This window comes from Dermatophagoides farinae, chromosome 3 (assembly GCF_024713945.1).
Source record: "Dermatophagoides farinae isolate YC_2012a chromosome 3, ASM2471394v1, whole genome shotgun sequence".
NCBI lineage: Eukaryota > Metazoa > Arthropoda > Arachnida > Sarcoptiformes > Pyroglyphidae > Dermatophagoides > Dermatophagoides farinae.
Window position 1 is genome coordinate 4,325,106 of NC_134679.1, and position 17,590 is coordinate 4,342,695.

Sequence of the window (17,590 nt, forward strand, 5' to 3'; positions counted from 1 at the left end):
CACACACAACACACACTGAGTAGCTCATACTAAATAGTTATCTGAACTCAAATTTGAGTTAACTGCGTAAATTTTAGAGATTCATCGTTGTGTTGTAGTCATAGATCTATCAACATTGTGTTTGATCCAAAAATGATGATAAAAATGTTGAAACTTTTCACATTTTTTTTACTTTGCATTATCAAATGCAAATAAATACGAAGATTACTATGATTATGATAATGATGATAATGATTCAACAACGACCATCACACCCACCATCATCGTGGCTTCATCAGAAATTTCGATGTTTCTTATTTTTGGCATCGGCTTTGCATCATTGATATTTATTTTTGGCATTTGGTGGTGGCTTTTTGGCAGGAAATTTTAACTTGGAAAATATGAAGAATCCATCATTTGCGATTCCGATATTTACGAGGAATATTCGGAAGAATTCGAATAAAAAATGTATTTATTCATATACAATAAAAATGATGAAATTTTTCATATTTTTTTTTACTTTGCATTAACAAATGCAAATATATACAAAAAGTACTTTGGTGTTGATTTTGATGATTTTGATGATGATAATGATGATTATGATGATAATGATTCAACAACCACCATCACACCCACCACCACCATTGCATCATCACAAATTTCAAATTTTCTAATCTTTGGAATCAGTTTTGCAGCAATATTCATAATTTTTGGCATTTGGTACTGGCTATTTGTACGGAAAAAAAATCGATTCCAGGAACCATTTATCCCTGATTAATCCCTATCATTCAACATTCAATCATATATCCAGGGCCGGCCGAGAAAATCGCGAGGCCTTTGTGCAAAAATAGCTTGAAAAGTTGGAGCTGCGAGGCCCTGTGTTGTACAGCGGAAAGGGCGAAGGCAGCGCGAGGCCTTGTGCGGTGCACAGTCTGCATATATCATTCACACATTCAATCATATATTTTTGTTTAATTTTCTATCATGTACAAAATTACAATTTCAAAAGATCAATATGACAGAAAAACGAAAGTGGAACCGATTCAAATTGGCGACAGAGTGCTATGGCATTTGGTCGAAGCAACTATGGGGAGCTCGAAAAAGTTCAACCGACGTTGGAAAGGCCCATTTATAGCAGCCGAAATGAATTACCCGAACATCAAAATCCAGGACAGGAATGGTAACTTCCGTTGGATCCATCATAACCACATCAAGAAGTCACTGGCTGTAAACACCGACTTAGACATAATTAGAAACCGCGGCCGACCCCGGACACTTCCGTCTTGAGGGGGAGGAGTAGGCGGCACTCCCACACACACATGTACCACTCACACTACACAACACCACCACTACTACTAATGTCACACACACACAAAGGACACGACATGTATATAAGGTCATGACACAAACACTGGACACTCACTTGTTGTTTAACCTTTGATTAGTTGACTAATAAAGTTCTTCTTCTCAACCGTTGCACGAACGTTACTATATATATAGAGATAGAATAAAGATAATTTAACACTGGTCGGTTCGAATAACTTTGAAGGTCTTTATTGAAAATAATAATTTAATGCATGAAAACAATTAAAAATATGAACATGTTAATACAACGATGATAATGCCGATGATGATGAATCTGTTGACCTGTTTTTAGCTCAAACAACGATAATGAATAAAGGGTGCGAAAATGCATGCTCAATAAAAACAATTGACATGATGATGATGGTGATTATTTTAACATTGACACATGGACATTAATAACAATTGTGATGGTGGTTGTTTTTTAATGTCCAGCTTCATGACGATTTTGTCCGCAAATTGGACAGTCGGGTTTTTTGCATTCATAACTTAAATGATCTTGATCGAAGCATTTATAGCAACGTTTTTGCTCTGATACTATGCGAATTCTGTCCAAAACACACAATGAACACGAATCGGTCAGGTGAGATTTATGACAAAATAAACATCCAGGTTTTCATTCGCTCTTCACGAAACTTTTTGACTTGTTCCATTTCACGAAAGCATTCGGACATTTCTTTTTCGCTGATAACATTCTTGAACTTCATTTTTTTCTATTGATCATTGTCATTCGAAATGCGTTTTAAATTTTCTTCAATAGAAACATAACAATGTTGTTGGCCTCATCCAGATGATGTTTTGTAGGATTTGACGGAAAATTCGGTTGCGGGTTAAAATAGCCAAATTGAAAATATCCAAGGCAGAAAACAGCAAAAGCAAAAAATGTTTAGTTTAGTTTAGTTTAGTTTAGTTTAGTTTAGGTTAGGTTAGGTTAGGTTAGGTTGGTTTTTTTTAAATGAATTTATTTTATTGACCAACATAAAATTGATCGGCAATGGCCAATCATTTAAAATCATAATACAAAATTAAATTAACATCATGTAACCGGGAAGGAAAAATTTAACAATATAAAATAAAGAAAAAGAAAATAAAGATAATTTGTTACATTAACTAGTTGTGAACTTTATTTCTGAAAATGAATAATAAATTTTAGATTATAATGGTTAAAAAATGGATTACATACAATACGTTGGTATATCATTCACAATTTTACAAAAATCAAAAAACAACATCAAAGAAAACAAACACACGTCATTCTACATCGAAAGTTCTAAAAACGTGCTCTCCACTATCTCCACTATTCTGCCTTGTTCACATACGACGTACCGCTACAATAATTTTTTATCCGGCAATAAATAATAAGATGAGGTTAGGTTAGGTTAGGTGGTCTCGGTTAATAGTAACGGAAAAAAGTTGAGGTTTGGATAAAGAGAGAAAACATCGAAAATGATTTACTCAATATCCTGTCAATAAACAGCGTTTATATACAAATTCAATGGTAACGTTGTTTATTGACAGGATATTGAGTAAATCAAATTTTATTTTTTCTCTCTGTGTATACTGACAAACAGTTTATTTCCGATTTGACAATTTTCAGTATTGGCTGTTTTCAGTTTTGGCTATTTTTAATTTGGCTATTTTAACCCACAATCGAAAATTCTTCCCAATGTCTTGCAATTTGGTTTTTATCGAGTCGAAAAAAATTTGATTTTCTTTTGAATATCCATATTGAAAAGGATTGCAATTTGTTCCTGAAAACGAAAGAAAAAATTTTACGATTAATAATGAACTTGATACCACCGACAAAACGATGTTCGATAGACTCAAAGGTAAACTTCGACTAGAAATATCTCTCGATGACTATTCTTTCATAAGAAAGAAAGGCCAAAAATTTCTTGCCGGTTACCTTTCCTGTTCTAATTTACCACTTAAGGAACGAGTGCAACGTGACCAAATCAACGTGTTTCTCTTGGTTAAAAGACCGATTACACGAATAAAAGATTCAATGAACATGATATTGAAGCCGTTCGTTCGTGAAATGCAACAATTAGAAAAATCCGGCATGAAAATTACCAAAGATGATGGTGAAATTGTCAAAGTCCAGATAACACTTTCAAAAATTATCTGCGACAATTTGGCCCAAAATGAGATCCTGGGTTTTTCTATGGCATTCGCTAAAAGTAGCTTCTGTCGTGAGTGCTTAGCCAAACGTGAGAATCATTCAACCTCACGTTTGCATGGCATTTTGAATTCCGATCAGAACAGTCTGATTAAATCAGGCGTAATGAATATGGCCCTCAGAAGCTGTATTTTAACCCAATTGGAAGGGGTTACTCTCAGCAATATATCACCCCCGATATTTTTCACGACTTGTTCGGTATGTTCATCATGTTGAATTCCATTAATCCATTAATTAACTTAATTTGTAAATTTAGAGGGTCCAATTGTCAAAATTATGAACCTTTTTTTATTGTCCCTTATAAAATCCAAAGAAAATTTGAATTTATCAACCAAGACTATTGCCCTACGACTTGGAAGTTTTCCATTATATAATGGAAAAATATCGGCTGAATTCAAAAATAAATTCTTAAATATAAATGTAAATGGAGTTCAGGTAAATTCTGTTTTATTCACCTTCATTTGAAATTTTAATATTTATTCAATTCATTTTTTTCAATAGAAGTTTGAAAGTTTCATGAGATTGCCCGAAATCTTTTTTGATGAATTTGAAAAAATTTGCGACAGTGAAATTGACATAATTCAATTTTATGAATCAACTGTTTTTTTTCCTATTGTGTAGGCAGGCACAGTTTAATTCCAACGATTTGAAAGATTTGGATATGTTCAGCAAATCGATTATCGATTCATTTGTCCAAATTAGCAATCAACACAAATATCTGAAATTTAATGTAACATATAAACTTCATAAATTGTTGCATTATTCAAATAATATGAAGAGATTTGGCCCATTATACCTTTCATCATCTATCAGATATGAAAGTGTACATCAAATCTCAAAAAGATACGGCAGCTGAATGGGCTGCTGGAAATCTCCAGCAGCTACATTGAATTGCCGTATTGCTTTGAGATAAACATTACCATCATTTGGAAAGGAAATTTCAAAAGAAGGATGGATCAAGCAAACAACCGTGGAGGAGTATGATGCATACACCTTTCATGGATTCGTGAATGGAAACCGGAATCAAGGCGATTTTTATCTTGACAAAAATGTCTTGAGAAGAGTGCTTGTTCCCGGGTATCGTCCAAAAATATGGCTTCAAGGAACAAAATTTCTAATTAACCATGAAACAAAACAAATTTTAGTCAAAGGAACCATATGGTATGAAGTATTCGACGATGATAATACTTCGAAGAAGGTCTTCACTCTTCAAAATATATAAAAAATTTGATGATGAAGTTCTTAATCGTTTTTAAATAATGAGATGAAAATATGCCCTAAGCACAAAATTTTGTGTGCTGCTTACTGTCCATCAATTCGATGTCGTTAAATTTTGCTGCAATATGGGAGAAATCGTTCGTTCATCATTTGAAAAGAATGTTTCGTCGTTTGAAAAAATTATTTCGTCATCATTTGAAAAGATTGATAACATTAGATCGATTACATTTTTTTTAATCCAATAATATTGACAACATCGATTCTAATTAACGGATTTGATAATCAAAAAATATTTTTCGCTTTATTTGTGTGATCATACATCGAATATAATATGGTATCAATAATTGATTTTTGTATGTCCAGTGAAGACTATATTTCTTTTATCAAGTATATGAATGGTGAATATTCGGTTTTTGCTTTTGAGAATATTTTGTTTTTTATCTCATGTTCTTTTTCAGATAATCAACTAAGAACAGTGGAAGAATTTAAACAGCATCTAAAACATAATTTGTTTGTCATTTTTACGATCATTTGACAATCTTAACTTTGCCAAATTGGAATCGGACCTGGAAATTTACGAAGAAAGCGAAAAAAAGATGGAACAGGAAATGAATAAAGAGAATTACAATGAAATTAATATCCCAGATGAAAATTGCCAGTGCCGAAATCTTTGCTATTCCAAATTTAGAGGAAATTGACCATTCAAATCTTCCTTCTACTTTTTCCATATCATATAACGATACCATAAATTTAGCTGCATTAGGAATAAATCTTCTATAAAAGTTGACCATACCAAGAAATCTTTTCAAACTTTTTACTGTTGATGGTACGGGATAGTTTATGATGGCATCTAATTTTTCTTCCAATACGCTGATTCCGTCTTTCGATATTTTATGACCAAGAAATTTTACTTCGTTTTTGAAAAATGATGATTTATCCATGCTAATCGTTAAACCAAATTCAGCTAATTTGTTGAACAATATATCAAGATGTGTTACATGTTCATTTTCATTTTTAGATGCTACTAATATGTCATCTTGATAGGCAAAAACGAAATCCAGATCTCTAAGAACGATATCAATGAACCGTTGAAATGTACTCGGAGCATTTCGTAGTCCAAATGGTAATCTGGTATATTCATATAAACCGAATGGCGTTGTGATGGCTGTTTTACTTCCGTCGAAACATGATTTTCGCTTTATGCCATACGGGCTTTTATATTTTTTCTTTGATAGTTTGGCCGATTCCTTTTTGTAGAGGCTAAAGAAATTAATATTTTGTAAAGTTTATATATTGTTTGAAAAAATTATTATTTATAAAAGTTATATTTATAACAAACCTAATGGATTTATGCAGATTTAATGATCTGGTTTCGTAAATCTCAGTCTGCATTTCGTTATATGTTAATCCACAATAACTTGAAAAAAAATTTTCAATTTTCACAATTTGAAATCTGAAAAATTAAAAAGTTCAACTTACCGGCATATAAAGCCTTTTGAAAAATTTCTTTTCATGCCTAACATTTCACATACGCCCAAATTATCTGCCAAAACGTAAGCCAGGCATATTTCTAATTTTCTTTCAATACCATTGTACTGAACAGTGATGCCATTATCCTAATTATTTAAAGTTTTTAAACTAATAATTACTAAATTTTGTAACAACTTACCATAAGTCGTTTAAGATCTCTTTTTACTGGACTGAATAGTTCATTCAAGTCAGTAATATGCGATCTTTCGCATAACAACACTAATGGAAGCTGATTAGCTTTAGTGTTGTAAATTTTGGCGTTATCTGTGTCCATATAAAGGGCGAACAATTTACGTTCAGCTCCTCCAATTGGATTCGATACGCCAAAATCATCTCCGGATAATACAATCCGCAGTTTGTTTTGATGGCCATTTTTCCGGACATATTCTGATAAATTTTCTTGATTTTCATCAAAAATATTCCGGATTAGATTGTCGTCGATAATATGTGTTTTCAAAATTTTTTCAATGCCAATGTAATGATATTTTTTACCATCTGCAAATAAAAAAAAAATATTAGTTGAAATTTACATTTAACATTTTTAAATTACTGGTCAATTTCAATTCTTCTGATTTTACGTATGGCGGTAAATTTTCAGAGAATTTTTTTTGCAGATATATTGAATTGACGAATTTCGTCATGAAATTCTGCAATTTCTGATTTTTACTATCCAATTCAAATATATTTTTATGTGCTTCGTGCACTGATGATATGGCTTTTTGTGTTATATGGAATTGTAATCGACACTTATTTATCGATTTGCAAAATTCAATGAATTTCGAATACAATTCCGATGGCAACTCGTCTTTGACGATGTCAAAAAACGATCTGCCGAGTTCGAAGTCTTCATGATTTACTGCTGGCTCATAGCCAGTGGAATTCCATTCTACTTCTGAACTGGATTCTGTTTCTTCACTATCATCATCATAATCATCATCATTGTCACCATTTCGCAAATTGGAAATGGGGTCGGCATAGCTGAAATTAGACATTTAATTTTTTAAGCATTTGAAAAAATATTTAAGACACATACCCTGACCAGATTTTGCATATCATTTTTTAATTCATTCATTTCGAATGAAGAAGGTGAAAAAATTTAATAAATCACCTTCCTCAATGAAAGGTAAATTTCTGGTGGAAATTCTATCCATTCGGGAAAAATTTCCATCATTCGTACTAAAAATTCAAATTTCTGGTATTCGAAATAGGTAAGAAAATTATATTTTCATCAAATAATTTATCTAAGAACATACTTGTGTTCCTTTCCCCTTCAGGGAAAAGTCCTCTTTGACTTTGACTGGACCGTTGATCCAGTTAATCTGTTTTATTTTATTTTTGATTTGTGTTCTAGACACAGATGCTGATTTTAGCAATATTTGTGAAATTCTGGGCTCAAACCATTCTACGATATCGTGGAATAGGTCTGGTGGTGAAATTTGAAATATGTTCACACCCAGACCGTCGAAACATGATTTTCGCTTTATGCCATACGGGCTTTTATATTTTTTCTTTGATAGTTTGGCCGATTCCTTTTTGTAGAGGCTAAAGAAATTAATATTTTGTAAAGTTTATATATTGTTTGCAAAAATTATTATTTATAAAAGTTATATTTATAACAAACCTAATGGATTTATGCAGATTTAATGGTCTAGTTTCGTAAATCTCAGTCTGCATTTCATTATATGTGTACAAATAGACACAGCCCAAGCTGTGGATAACTAGGTCCAAAGACCACATTTATTGTCATCTCCAAATTAGATAATAACAAGCATAATTTTTAACAAAAATTGACTGTGTCAGCCACAAACATAATCGAAATCGAGCTCAAACGGTCTGCTTATATTCGGCTTATCAGGCTTGCCGACCATGCTGGTTTTGGACTCATGGCCAACTCATCAGCGTCTGCACTGTTGTTTATTGATTTATTTTTCTACATATGTTAATCCACAACTACTTCAACAATTTTCATAATCTGAGATCTGAAAAAAATTGAGAAATTCGTTTTGAATAATTGAACTTTTTTTGCAATATAAAAAAAGACAATAAAAATCTTAATGAACAACTTAAACAATAAAAAATCCCGTGTCGAGATGGAAAAATTGTAAGTTTGTTTTTCTTGGTAAGAAATTCTTTTTGAATAATTGAAATTTTCTCTTTGCAATAGAAAAATAGAGAATGCAAAACTTAAAGAAGATATATCCATATTAAAACAATTACAGCAATCACAACAACCTTTGTTAAAGGAAGCAAGCATGCAACAATTGAAACGGGAACAGATTGATCTGGAAAATAGATATCGAAAAACAGAATGATATTAAAATCACATTTTAAATAAACCAATCTTTTGCTGTGTTAACTTTTACAGGTTATGGGCTCAGCTCCACGTGGCTTATTTTAAAATTGTGTTTTTGAATTATTATTGCTCGTTTTGTTTTTGTGATTATTTTAATCTTTGGTTTTGATTGATTAAAATGAATCATTTCGCATCTGTGGCTCCTATTCCTAAATTATCAATTGATTTGAATCTATGGATTCGCTCGGTGGAACTAACAATGATTAGTTTGAAGATTTGGAAATAGTGTTCGGGAACCTTGCCGGGATCTCCTGAAGAAGAAGCTGATACGGGTCGAGCAATGGCGATCATTTTGGGCACCTTATCTGAACAAGACGCTAACATGGTTATGAGCTGTGAAAATCCTGAGAATATGCTTGAGCTATTACGTAATAAGTATGAAGGATCAAAATCAGCAATTATTATGGCGCTCAAAGACAATTTCATACGATCGCATTTGATGAACAATTATCATTCTTTGGCAAAATTCGTGAAATCAATACTAAACTAGTGGTCTGGATGAAATCGACTTGTGTCAACGTGTATTGGCTATTTTGCCTCCCGAACATCAAGACATTGTTAGTCAGGTTCGGGTGATTGTTGTAGTAAGAATCAATCGAATAAAGAATGAACAAATTTTAATAAATAAATAAATGTTAACTGTAGCTAATAACGCTACTCTAATAAATATTGTACAAACACTATTGTTGTATAATCAAATCCTACAACAGTGATGTCTGAATTCAATATGGACAATGAATAAATTGATTCAAAATTGAATCGTTGTTACGTCAAAGAATTAAAGATCGTGGATCTGGTAATTCTGTTGTGAAACAATCAAATGATACATTGAATAAATCAGTGACACTGGCAACAACGAAAAATGATGAAAAGAAGACCTTAAAATGTTATTATTGTGATAAATTGGGTCACATTAAGAAGAATTGTCACAAATTTATGAACGATAAGGAAAATGGCAATGTTAACGACGGTGATTCAAAATCAAAGTTCGTTACTGGTAATGCAGTGTTGGCCATTGCTAAAGAATCAACGTTATTTCTTTTGTCATGAATCACTGATGATGTTGATTGTTGCGAATTTGTTGAGTCAATGTTTTTCCCGTTTAATTTTTTCTCCGAGTTGAAAACAAATTGCGAAATTTCTTTCAATTTTTCATCGTACACAGAATCAAGTATTTTATACTTATCTGCATCGATTGCTATTTCCTTTTTGTTCGATAAATCAACAATTTCTGTCAATTCTTCATTAAATTCGACGATAGCTTCATTTAATTTATGTGTTTTTACAATTAGATCAGTATTCAAAAACGTGTTATTTTTAATTTCTTTATGAAATTCGGTGATTTTTTTTTCTCAATTTTGATTTCATATTTTCCAAGAATTCTAATCGTTTTGTGATTTTTGATTCTTGTTCAAATTCTTCAATTTTTGTCATTTTTGTTTTTTTTATATATATTTTTTTTCAATAAAGTTGATAATACTATTTATATTTTCACGATTGCCGAAGCAACTTTATTTTCAAGATTTTTAATTTGTCAATACAATTTTATTTTTGAGATTGCCGAAGCAATTTGTTGATTTGATAATTGCCGAAGCAATTTGTTGATTTTTGATGATTGCCGAAGCAATTTGTTGATTTTTGATGATTGCCGAAGCAATTTGTTGATTTTTGATGATTGCCGAAGCAATTTTATAATTTTTTTTATTTTATTTTTTTTCACAAATTATAAATTTCACTTATAATTTTTTTTTTTGACGATCAATTATTACAGTGTTGAGATTTTAACGCAAATATCTTGCTGGCTTATCGCAAACAAACCAATTTGTTGCGTTCTCACTCAAATTCACCAACAATAATTATCGTACTTTATTATTCTTTTAGATTCGTTTATATAGTAATTTCAGAATTATAATTTGTTTTGTTTTATCAATCGGATGTTCTTCGCATCCTTTGATGTCGGGTATGATTGTTTTATTTTGTTTTGTTTTTTTTTATTTTTTTGATTTTTTTATATTGTGGCGTACTAAAACACAAAAAAATGGTGGTGGATAACACGTCCGAGGCTGAATTTATCGCATGCAGTATGCAATCAATCAGCTATCGTACAATTGAATCAGTTGGCTTTCCCGTCCAAATTGACATATTAATGTTTGGGGTTCGGAAACATTAAAATTACTTGAACAAGTTCGGAATCAAAAAAAATAAAAAATTTGGAACGCTTCACGATTTTGCGTGTCATCCTTGCGCAGGGGCCATGCTAATCTTCTCTGTATCGTTCCAATTTTAGTATATGTCCGGCCGACACCGGACAATACGAAATGGATACACGGAAGCGATTTAAAGTGTAAAAAATCATACCACGGTTCCATTACAGTGAGAATGATGCTAATTCAATGCTTTGTTACAAGAAATATTGTTATATAGTATCCGGCGCAGAGTTTCCCAAAGTGTGGGTCGCGAGCCGGCACTGGGTCGCAGAAAATTTCAGCTGGGTCGCGGCAAAAATTGTAAAAACACAAAAAAATGTTCTGTTTCATATTATTACTAGTTGGTTAGTCACTAGGAATAGTGCCAAAGTACATATTTGTGGTCTTTCATAGCAACGTTAGTGCGTTGTGCGATCTACGCAATTAAAAGTATCCGCTATCGCCGTGTGAAAGCTGGATTACTATTGTCAATTCAATGAATTGAATTTAAATTTGCAAGGCTTTGGTTTAAATATCTTCAAAGTATCAGAAAAGGTCGCTGCAATAATTAAGCCACGACTTTCAAAAGGAAATTTTAAATCTTTTGAAACATTACATAAATTTATTGAAATCCATTCAAACTACGATGAAGAAGATTCACATCTTGAAACACTATCAGTTTCAATTCAAGACCATCTTTCGATGCTAATAAATAGTTTTAAAGACTACTTTCCGGGTATTCCATCAAATAATATGAGCAATAAAGATCCTTTTTCTGTCGAAATTGAAAAGGAAGAAATGTTTAATCTTAGTCAACAAGAAGTTGATAATTTAATTGAAATTTCATCGATGATAATTTAATTAATCTTAAAAAAGTGTTTGAAACTGCACCATTAATTAATTTTTGGTTGCGCTGTCAAAAGGTATATCCAGGAATATCCAAAATTTGTTTTGTAAATAAATGTTTTTTTCATAAGGTGGGTCGCGAAAAATTTTAAAATCTCTTACCGGACCGTGGTCAAAAAAGTTTGGGAAACGCTGGTATGCGGCAACCACACACATATTGAGCATGACTGCAAACATGTCAACATCGAGCGCAAACAAATTTTTCAAAAAACGTCGAATATTCTGAAAAATGGGTAAAATTTGGGCCATATTCATGGTAATACTAGTACTAGCATTAATAATTTCAAAAGACATCTTATTCAATGGTGGCATCGGCAAAGCTTGAAATATATCTAATCTAATCTCAATAAGTCATTATCGAATAAAATTTTACTGAATTCTCAAAATCTGATCAAATCAAGAAAAAACTGGATATGTTTGTATTATTGAACCAGAAGATGGTAATTGTTAACAATCAATTGGTAGACTCGAATCAGACCTTGAGCTGTTTGAAAGGTGCGGTGACAAGTAAAAAAATTGTCGAGGGAATTAATTTCAAAATTATTGATCTTAAAAAATTTATATTACCACGAAGATATCAGCGTCAACGTTGTGTATTGAATCGTGCTTTGAGGCGTGATCGGTATCGCATGTATTTGTTTTTTGTGTCAATTATTAAAATATTTTCTAGTCAACAATTCATGGATCCAATTTGTTTACATTAATTCAAAAGGCCGAATGCCTTTCACAAATAAATGATGGTTGGACATGAGTTCTTAAAATGATCAAAAGTTCAACTTCTTGGGTCAGGGAAAAGTAAGAAAAAATTTAAACTATTAAATTAAACTACTATATTATTTTTCATATTTTTCAGGATTGATTTTGTCATTGAAATCTGACCAAAACTAGTCGTTTGTTTGTTTTGTTTGAAAAAACGTCTCATTTCAAATCTGCACACTGACTTGATCATACACCATCATATTGCATTATCATGGTTTTCTTCTTACATTCGTTTAATTATAAAAAAAGAAAAGAGAGACAAAGGACAAGATGACCAAGTTTATTCTGATACTCATTTTGGTTCGTGGAATGTTTTTGATCATGGTAAATTCTATCGAATATCAACTAGCTATAGATGGATGGACCAGATACCGTGACCGATATCACCACGTACAGTGATGATGATAAAAAGACTGAAACAACAACAATGATCATAAAGATGGCCAACAAAAACTCTTATGACGAAGGTTTCTGGTTTTTGGGATTGTTCTTTCGGTTGTGGCCATGATCACATTCTGGGCATATTTCAAGATGGCTAATGTTAAGAAGAGTCCTGGAAGTATTGATTCAATATGTATATAATATTCAATAGATAGGCTTTTAGAATGGTATAAATGATTTTTAATAATAATGAATAACTGGTAAACATGCGTAATTTATAGAACTATTACACCATTGATCGTACTAATTAAATACGCTCAACAGTGACATTAAACAGTAAAACAATCTTTCTTTCAACAATTCCAACAGCTAAAAACCGGAGAGCGGTAGTATTATTCCCGTCTATAATCGCTAATAACAATGTATTGGTATTGACCGGTTTTTATCGCGATCATGGACTGAAAGGGAAGAGGCGTATTAGCGATTCCCAATGAAGACCCATTACAATAAAATATTTTAATGTGGATATATATCTTCTTTAAGTTTTACAATCTCCATTTTTCTATTGCAAAGAGAAAATTTCAATTATTCAAAAGGAATTTCTTATCAAGAAAAACAAACTTACAATTCTACATCAGATTCTTTAGCAATGGCCAACACTGCATTACCAGTAACGAACTTTGATTTTGAATCACCGTCGTTAACATTGCCATTTTCCTTATCGTTCATAAATTTGTGACAATTCTTCTTAATGTGACCCAATTTATCACAATAATAACATTTTATGGTCTTCTTTTCATCATTTTTCAACAATTGGAATATATAAAACAATTTTCAGGGAAATTCCTGGAATTTCAAGATTTTTTCGAACCGTTGGTGAGTTTATTGGATAAAAGTGGTATGTCCAACCAAATGAAAATAATAATAATTCGTGAAAAATTAGATTCTTCAACACGAAAAACGTTAAAAGGATTGAAAAGTAATGATTATGAATTGGTAAAGAAAACATTAAAAGATCATTTTTATGATGAATTTGAAATGCAAGAACGAATTTTAAACGAATTTAAAAAATGAAGAATCCATAAAATTTGATTTTGATTTAGCATCTACCCAAAATCTATTGACAACAGCAAGAGATGCTCACGAAAAACTATTGGTGGCAAATGCTGATGCATTTATTATACACAGATTGAAAAAAGAAATAATCACCAAACTACCGCCAACAACAAACAAGACAAATGTTAACATATAATCAAAACAAAAATTTTCAAAATCAAAATCAATTGGCTGTTGTGCCTAAACAAAATTATTTGGTAACAACACCTGAAGAAACAGAATCAGAAACTATTCAACAAGAACAACACCCATCGACAAGTGACACAAATACAAGTTATTTTGCAAGAAAAATAAAAAATGAACCCACAAATGATAGTGATTGTGAATCAATAATTGGCTTGTATTGTCTTGAAAAACAAAGTTTGATGGCAAATAAAATTAAGAAAATTAATGATAATAAAGAAAATTTATTGTTGCCAATAACTGTTAATGGAATGATTAATAGCCAAAAGCAAAAATTCATATTGGATACTGGATCAAACATCAATATCATAACACCAAAAATGTGTAAAATATTGAATATTTCAATCACAAATCATGTTGAAACTATTAAAACTATTGGTACACAAACAAAAACAACGCATATTTGCAATACAAAAGTTATAATTGGTGAGATCGATACAGAATTGGAATTTTTTGTATGTGAACATCCTCATGATATGATATTATTGAGTAGATCAGCAATCTTTGAATTTAATCTACATATTGGGGCTGGTCATCAAAATAAAAATGAAATAATAATTTATCAAAAATCAATCAAACAAAATCCACAAAAGACCGCAATGAAAGAAGAAACTAAGAAAATTATTGGAAAAACGGAATCAATTAAAGAAACAATCAAAGAATTCAATCAAGCGTCTGCAAAAAATGAGGACGATATTGATAAGATAAAAGAGAAAAAAGCTTGTATTAATTTTAAAAATGAAACAACAACAACACGTCAAGCTAATTCATATTCTGAAAAAGATCAAAGTGAAATTGATCAAGAAAAATCAAAATTATTGGAAATTGGTCCAATTAAAACAAAATCTAATTCAACTTATTGCTTACACCGACCATTATCAAAAGTCATGGTTCCATCATTTAAAATCACCAAATTTAGACGGCACAAAAGATCCACAATAAGCTCACCACCCCAAGCACGATGATGTGCATTAAAATCACCCGAAACAATAATTGGATATGTATAAAATGTAGTGACCAATCTTTCGATATTATCAATATCTTGTCTAAATGTTGCCATTCGGCTGATGATGATCCTTGATGGTATCTGCTTTCAATGCTTGATAAATTTGCTTTACTCTTTTACATCCGATGATTCTATCATGATTATCGTCATCCAAAGAACTGTACAATAGATTTTTAGCCGCATACATACATTTCTCTTTATATCAATTACTGATTACTGAGTTTACTGATTCACATGTCGATGACTAAAGTCTATGAATATTTAATTGTACATACCATTATTGAAGCTGGACATTTTATCACAAATAAACGTAAAAAAAACACAAAAAAAAAATCAAAAATATTGTTTTTCTAAAGCAAAAATAACAAAGACAACGACAAGACACACAATCATTGCAGGGAATAAATCGACAATGAAAGTTCAAACGTTGTTGTTTATAACCGCAACAGCAGAAATGTCGCTGCCAACAGTTCTCCAAAAGCATTGTCAAAGTTACAGCTCACAGACTACGCTTGTTTAGTAGCGCTACTTCTATGTTTGATCACTTTCGCTCTTTTCGTATACGTATTTTCGGCTATCGCTATTTTTTTTTCGCTGTTGTTGGTCGAAACCATATTTTTTATTCTTGACTCTCATTCTAAACAACAGATGTCGGTAAAAAAAAATTCAAATTCAATTTCAAAATCCTTGATTTGGCTTGGCCAAAAAACTTTTTTCACAACTCCATCAATCAAATGCAATTCAAAAGCGAAATGGAAATTATTCAAACCGGAAAACGACAACAACAACAGTATATAACTAAAACAAAACTTTATTTGTACACCGGGTGATATGTCAATAGCAATTATCTTCATGACAATAACGACAACCAATGGACATTACATTAGAAATTCTCCAAGTCAAAAGTTTTCAACTGCAGGTTTTTGTACATTATATCATTTATATATATTACTTCTAAGGAACATATCTCTGAGCATAAAAAGATTGAAAACCACTGTTAAAAGTGATCATCATCTTATGTGCTCAGCACGATGTCTCGATAAATATTTGTTATTCATGTTGAACTCATGTAATAATAAGAAAACGCTTTTCTATGACAATATATGGCATCCAATAATTTTGACCAGAAAAAACCACTCAACTATTCTGCAATTCGTGTAAAAAAGTTGAATCAAGATCAAGAATTCAGTAATCTCATTTTTTCGTGCGGCACAGGATACTTACATGCAGTGATTCGAATGCTGAATCGATCCAATTCAAGTCGTTACGTAAAACTTAACATTAATGTTGTTGAAATGTAAAACATAATGAACCGAAAACAGCGATAACAACAAATGTGCAAAGATTTTAAACCTGAATCGAATACAAATAACATACGTACTGTACATGATGATAAAAAACATAAAATCAAGCAAAGTATAAAGAGATTATCATTGTTAACAATCAATTGATTTAATAATTGCCTCATCTTGAATTTTTAGCTTATTTAATCGACTTCCGTTACACATTATTTAATTGACCATCAATAACTATTTGAAAAATCTGATTCTTTTCTTTATTTTTTCTATTTGGAATCTTGCAACTAATTAAAAAACAAACAAATCCACTGACCTTGATTCATCAAGATTCTAAATAAAATAACAAAAAAAACGATAAAAATTCAGTCACACACAGTCAAATTGTCATTTATCATTTATTTAAAATGAATGGCTCATTACCTCGATTTTGATGATGATGATGATGATGATGATTAGAATTTTATTCATTAACATAGAAAATTTTTTATGTTATTCTTGTATGTGGATCGACAAACATTAATGATTTTCATCATCATCATGACAATGACAACATGACAATTGAGTCGATCGGTAGTGTCATCATCATAATCGAATGGATTATTACCTGTTGTCATCGTCCTAATTGTGATAATAGTAGTATACTTCAATGCCATCATCATTGTTGACAATTATAATAGGTTAGTGTCACACACACACACACGCATACACATGACAAATGTTTCCTTTTTAATTGGCAATTCTTTTTTCCTGAATGTTGAATCATCATCATGAATTGTCAACAATTTGGGAATTTATTTTCTATCAGAATTCGTTCCATTTTTTTTCGTGACAATATAGTGACTTGGCTTTCATCATCATTGTTTTTATGGTCGAATTTAAAAAGGCGGATAACACACACACACACACACACATTGATAGCAAATAGCTTTCAACCTATCCCAAATTGTTCCATTTGATCGAATCCACATGGATCCAGTTGATGGACGATCAACAAAATGGTCATGGCTCAATTCTCACCCCCCCCATTTATTATGTCTCATTGATTAACCAAGTGATTTCGAAACCAAACACAAATATATATTATTCAGTCAAGACAGTGTTATTAGTAGTAGTAGTGGCCAATTACAATTACAA

At 31.5% G+C, this 17,590-nt stretch overlaps 1 protein-coding gene, 2 long non-coding RNA genes, 1 other non-coding gene and 1 pseudogene across 5 annotated transcripts; 2 read left to right on the top strand and 3 right to left on the bottom strand.

The window, feature by feature from the left end:
* Positions 1–19: 19 nt before the first annotated feature.
* Positions 20–1,450, top strand: LOC142597399 (uncharacterized). The gene is made up of 2 exons (XR_012832127.1): positions 20–447; positions 533–1,450. It is a non-coding gene; the product is annotated as an uncharacterized LOC142597399 (long non-coding RNA).
* A 1,061-nt stretch (positions 1,451–2,511) lies between these two features.
* LOC124494800 (uncharacterized) lies at positions 2,512–4,758 on the top strand (annotated as a pseudogene).
* Positions 4,759–5,012: 254 nt separating this feature from the next.
* Positions 5,013–8,360, bottom strand: LOC124494402 (uncharacterized). 2 transcript variants are annotated; one of them, XM_047057563.2, is made up of 8 exons: positions 7,890–8,026; positions 7,522–7,810; positions 7,302–7,460; positions 6,819–7,246; positions 6,408–6,763; positions 6,218–6,354; positions 6,078–6,155; positions 5,013–5,998 (listed from the first exon to the last, which is right to left on the bottom strand). In XM_047057563.2, exons 3-8 carry the CDS (start codon positions 7,322–7,324, stop codon positions 5,266–5,268), a joined length of 1,755 nt encoding a protein of 584 aa, XP_046913519.2. In that variant the 5' UTR covers positions 7,325–7,460; positions 7,522–7,810; positions 7,890–8,026; the 3' UTR covers positions 5,013–5,265. The 2 variants fall into 2 exon arrangements, with proteins under 2 accessions (XP_046913519.2, XP_075585803.1); XM_075729688.1 differs by lacking the exon at positions 6,078–6,155 and having other exon boundaries at positions 7,890–8,360.
* A 2,465-nt stretch (positions 8,361–10,825) lies between these two features.
* On the bottom strand, positions 10,826–10,931 carry LOC124495334 (U6 spliceosomal RNA). The gene has a single exon (XR_006959287.1). It is a non-coding gene; the product is annotated as a U6 spliceosomal RNA (small nuclear RNA).
* Positions 10,932–12,737: 1,806 nt separating this feature from the next.
* LOC142597426 (uncharacterized) lies at positions 12,738–13,603 on the bottom strand. Its single transcript, XR_012832156.1, has 2 exons — positions 13,479–13,603; positions 12,738–13,415 (listed from the first exon to the last, which is right to left on the bottom strand). It is a non-coding gene; the product is annotated as an uncharacterized LOC142597426 (long non-coding RNA).
* Between the last annotated feature and the right edge of the window lie 3,987 nt (positions 13,604–17,590).

Excerpts from the sequence above, each read along its gene's own strand:
- LOC124494402 (XM_047057563.2), bottom strand. The coding sequence starts at position 7,324 with ATGATATGCAAAATCTGGTCAGG. Across the intron at positions 7,247-7,301 it reads ATATGCAAAATCTGGTCAGG|CTATGCCGACCCCATTTCCA; the intron begins GTATGTGTCTTA and ends GTCTAATTTCAG. Across the intron at positions 5,999-6,077 it reads AATCTGCATAAATCCATTAG|CCTCTACAAAAAGGAATCGG; the intron begins GTTTGTTATAAA and ends TAATTTCTTTAG.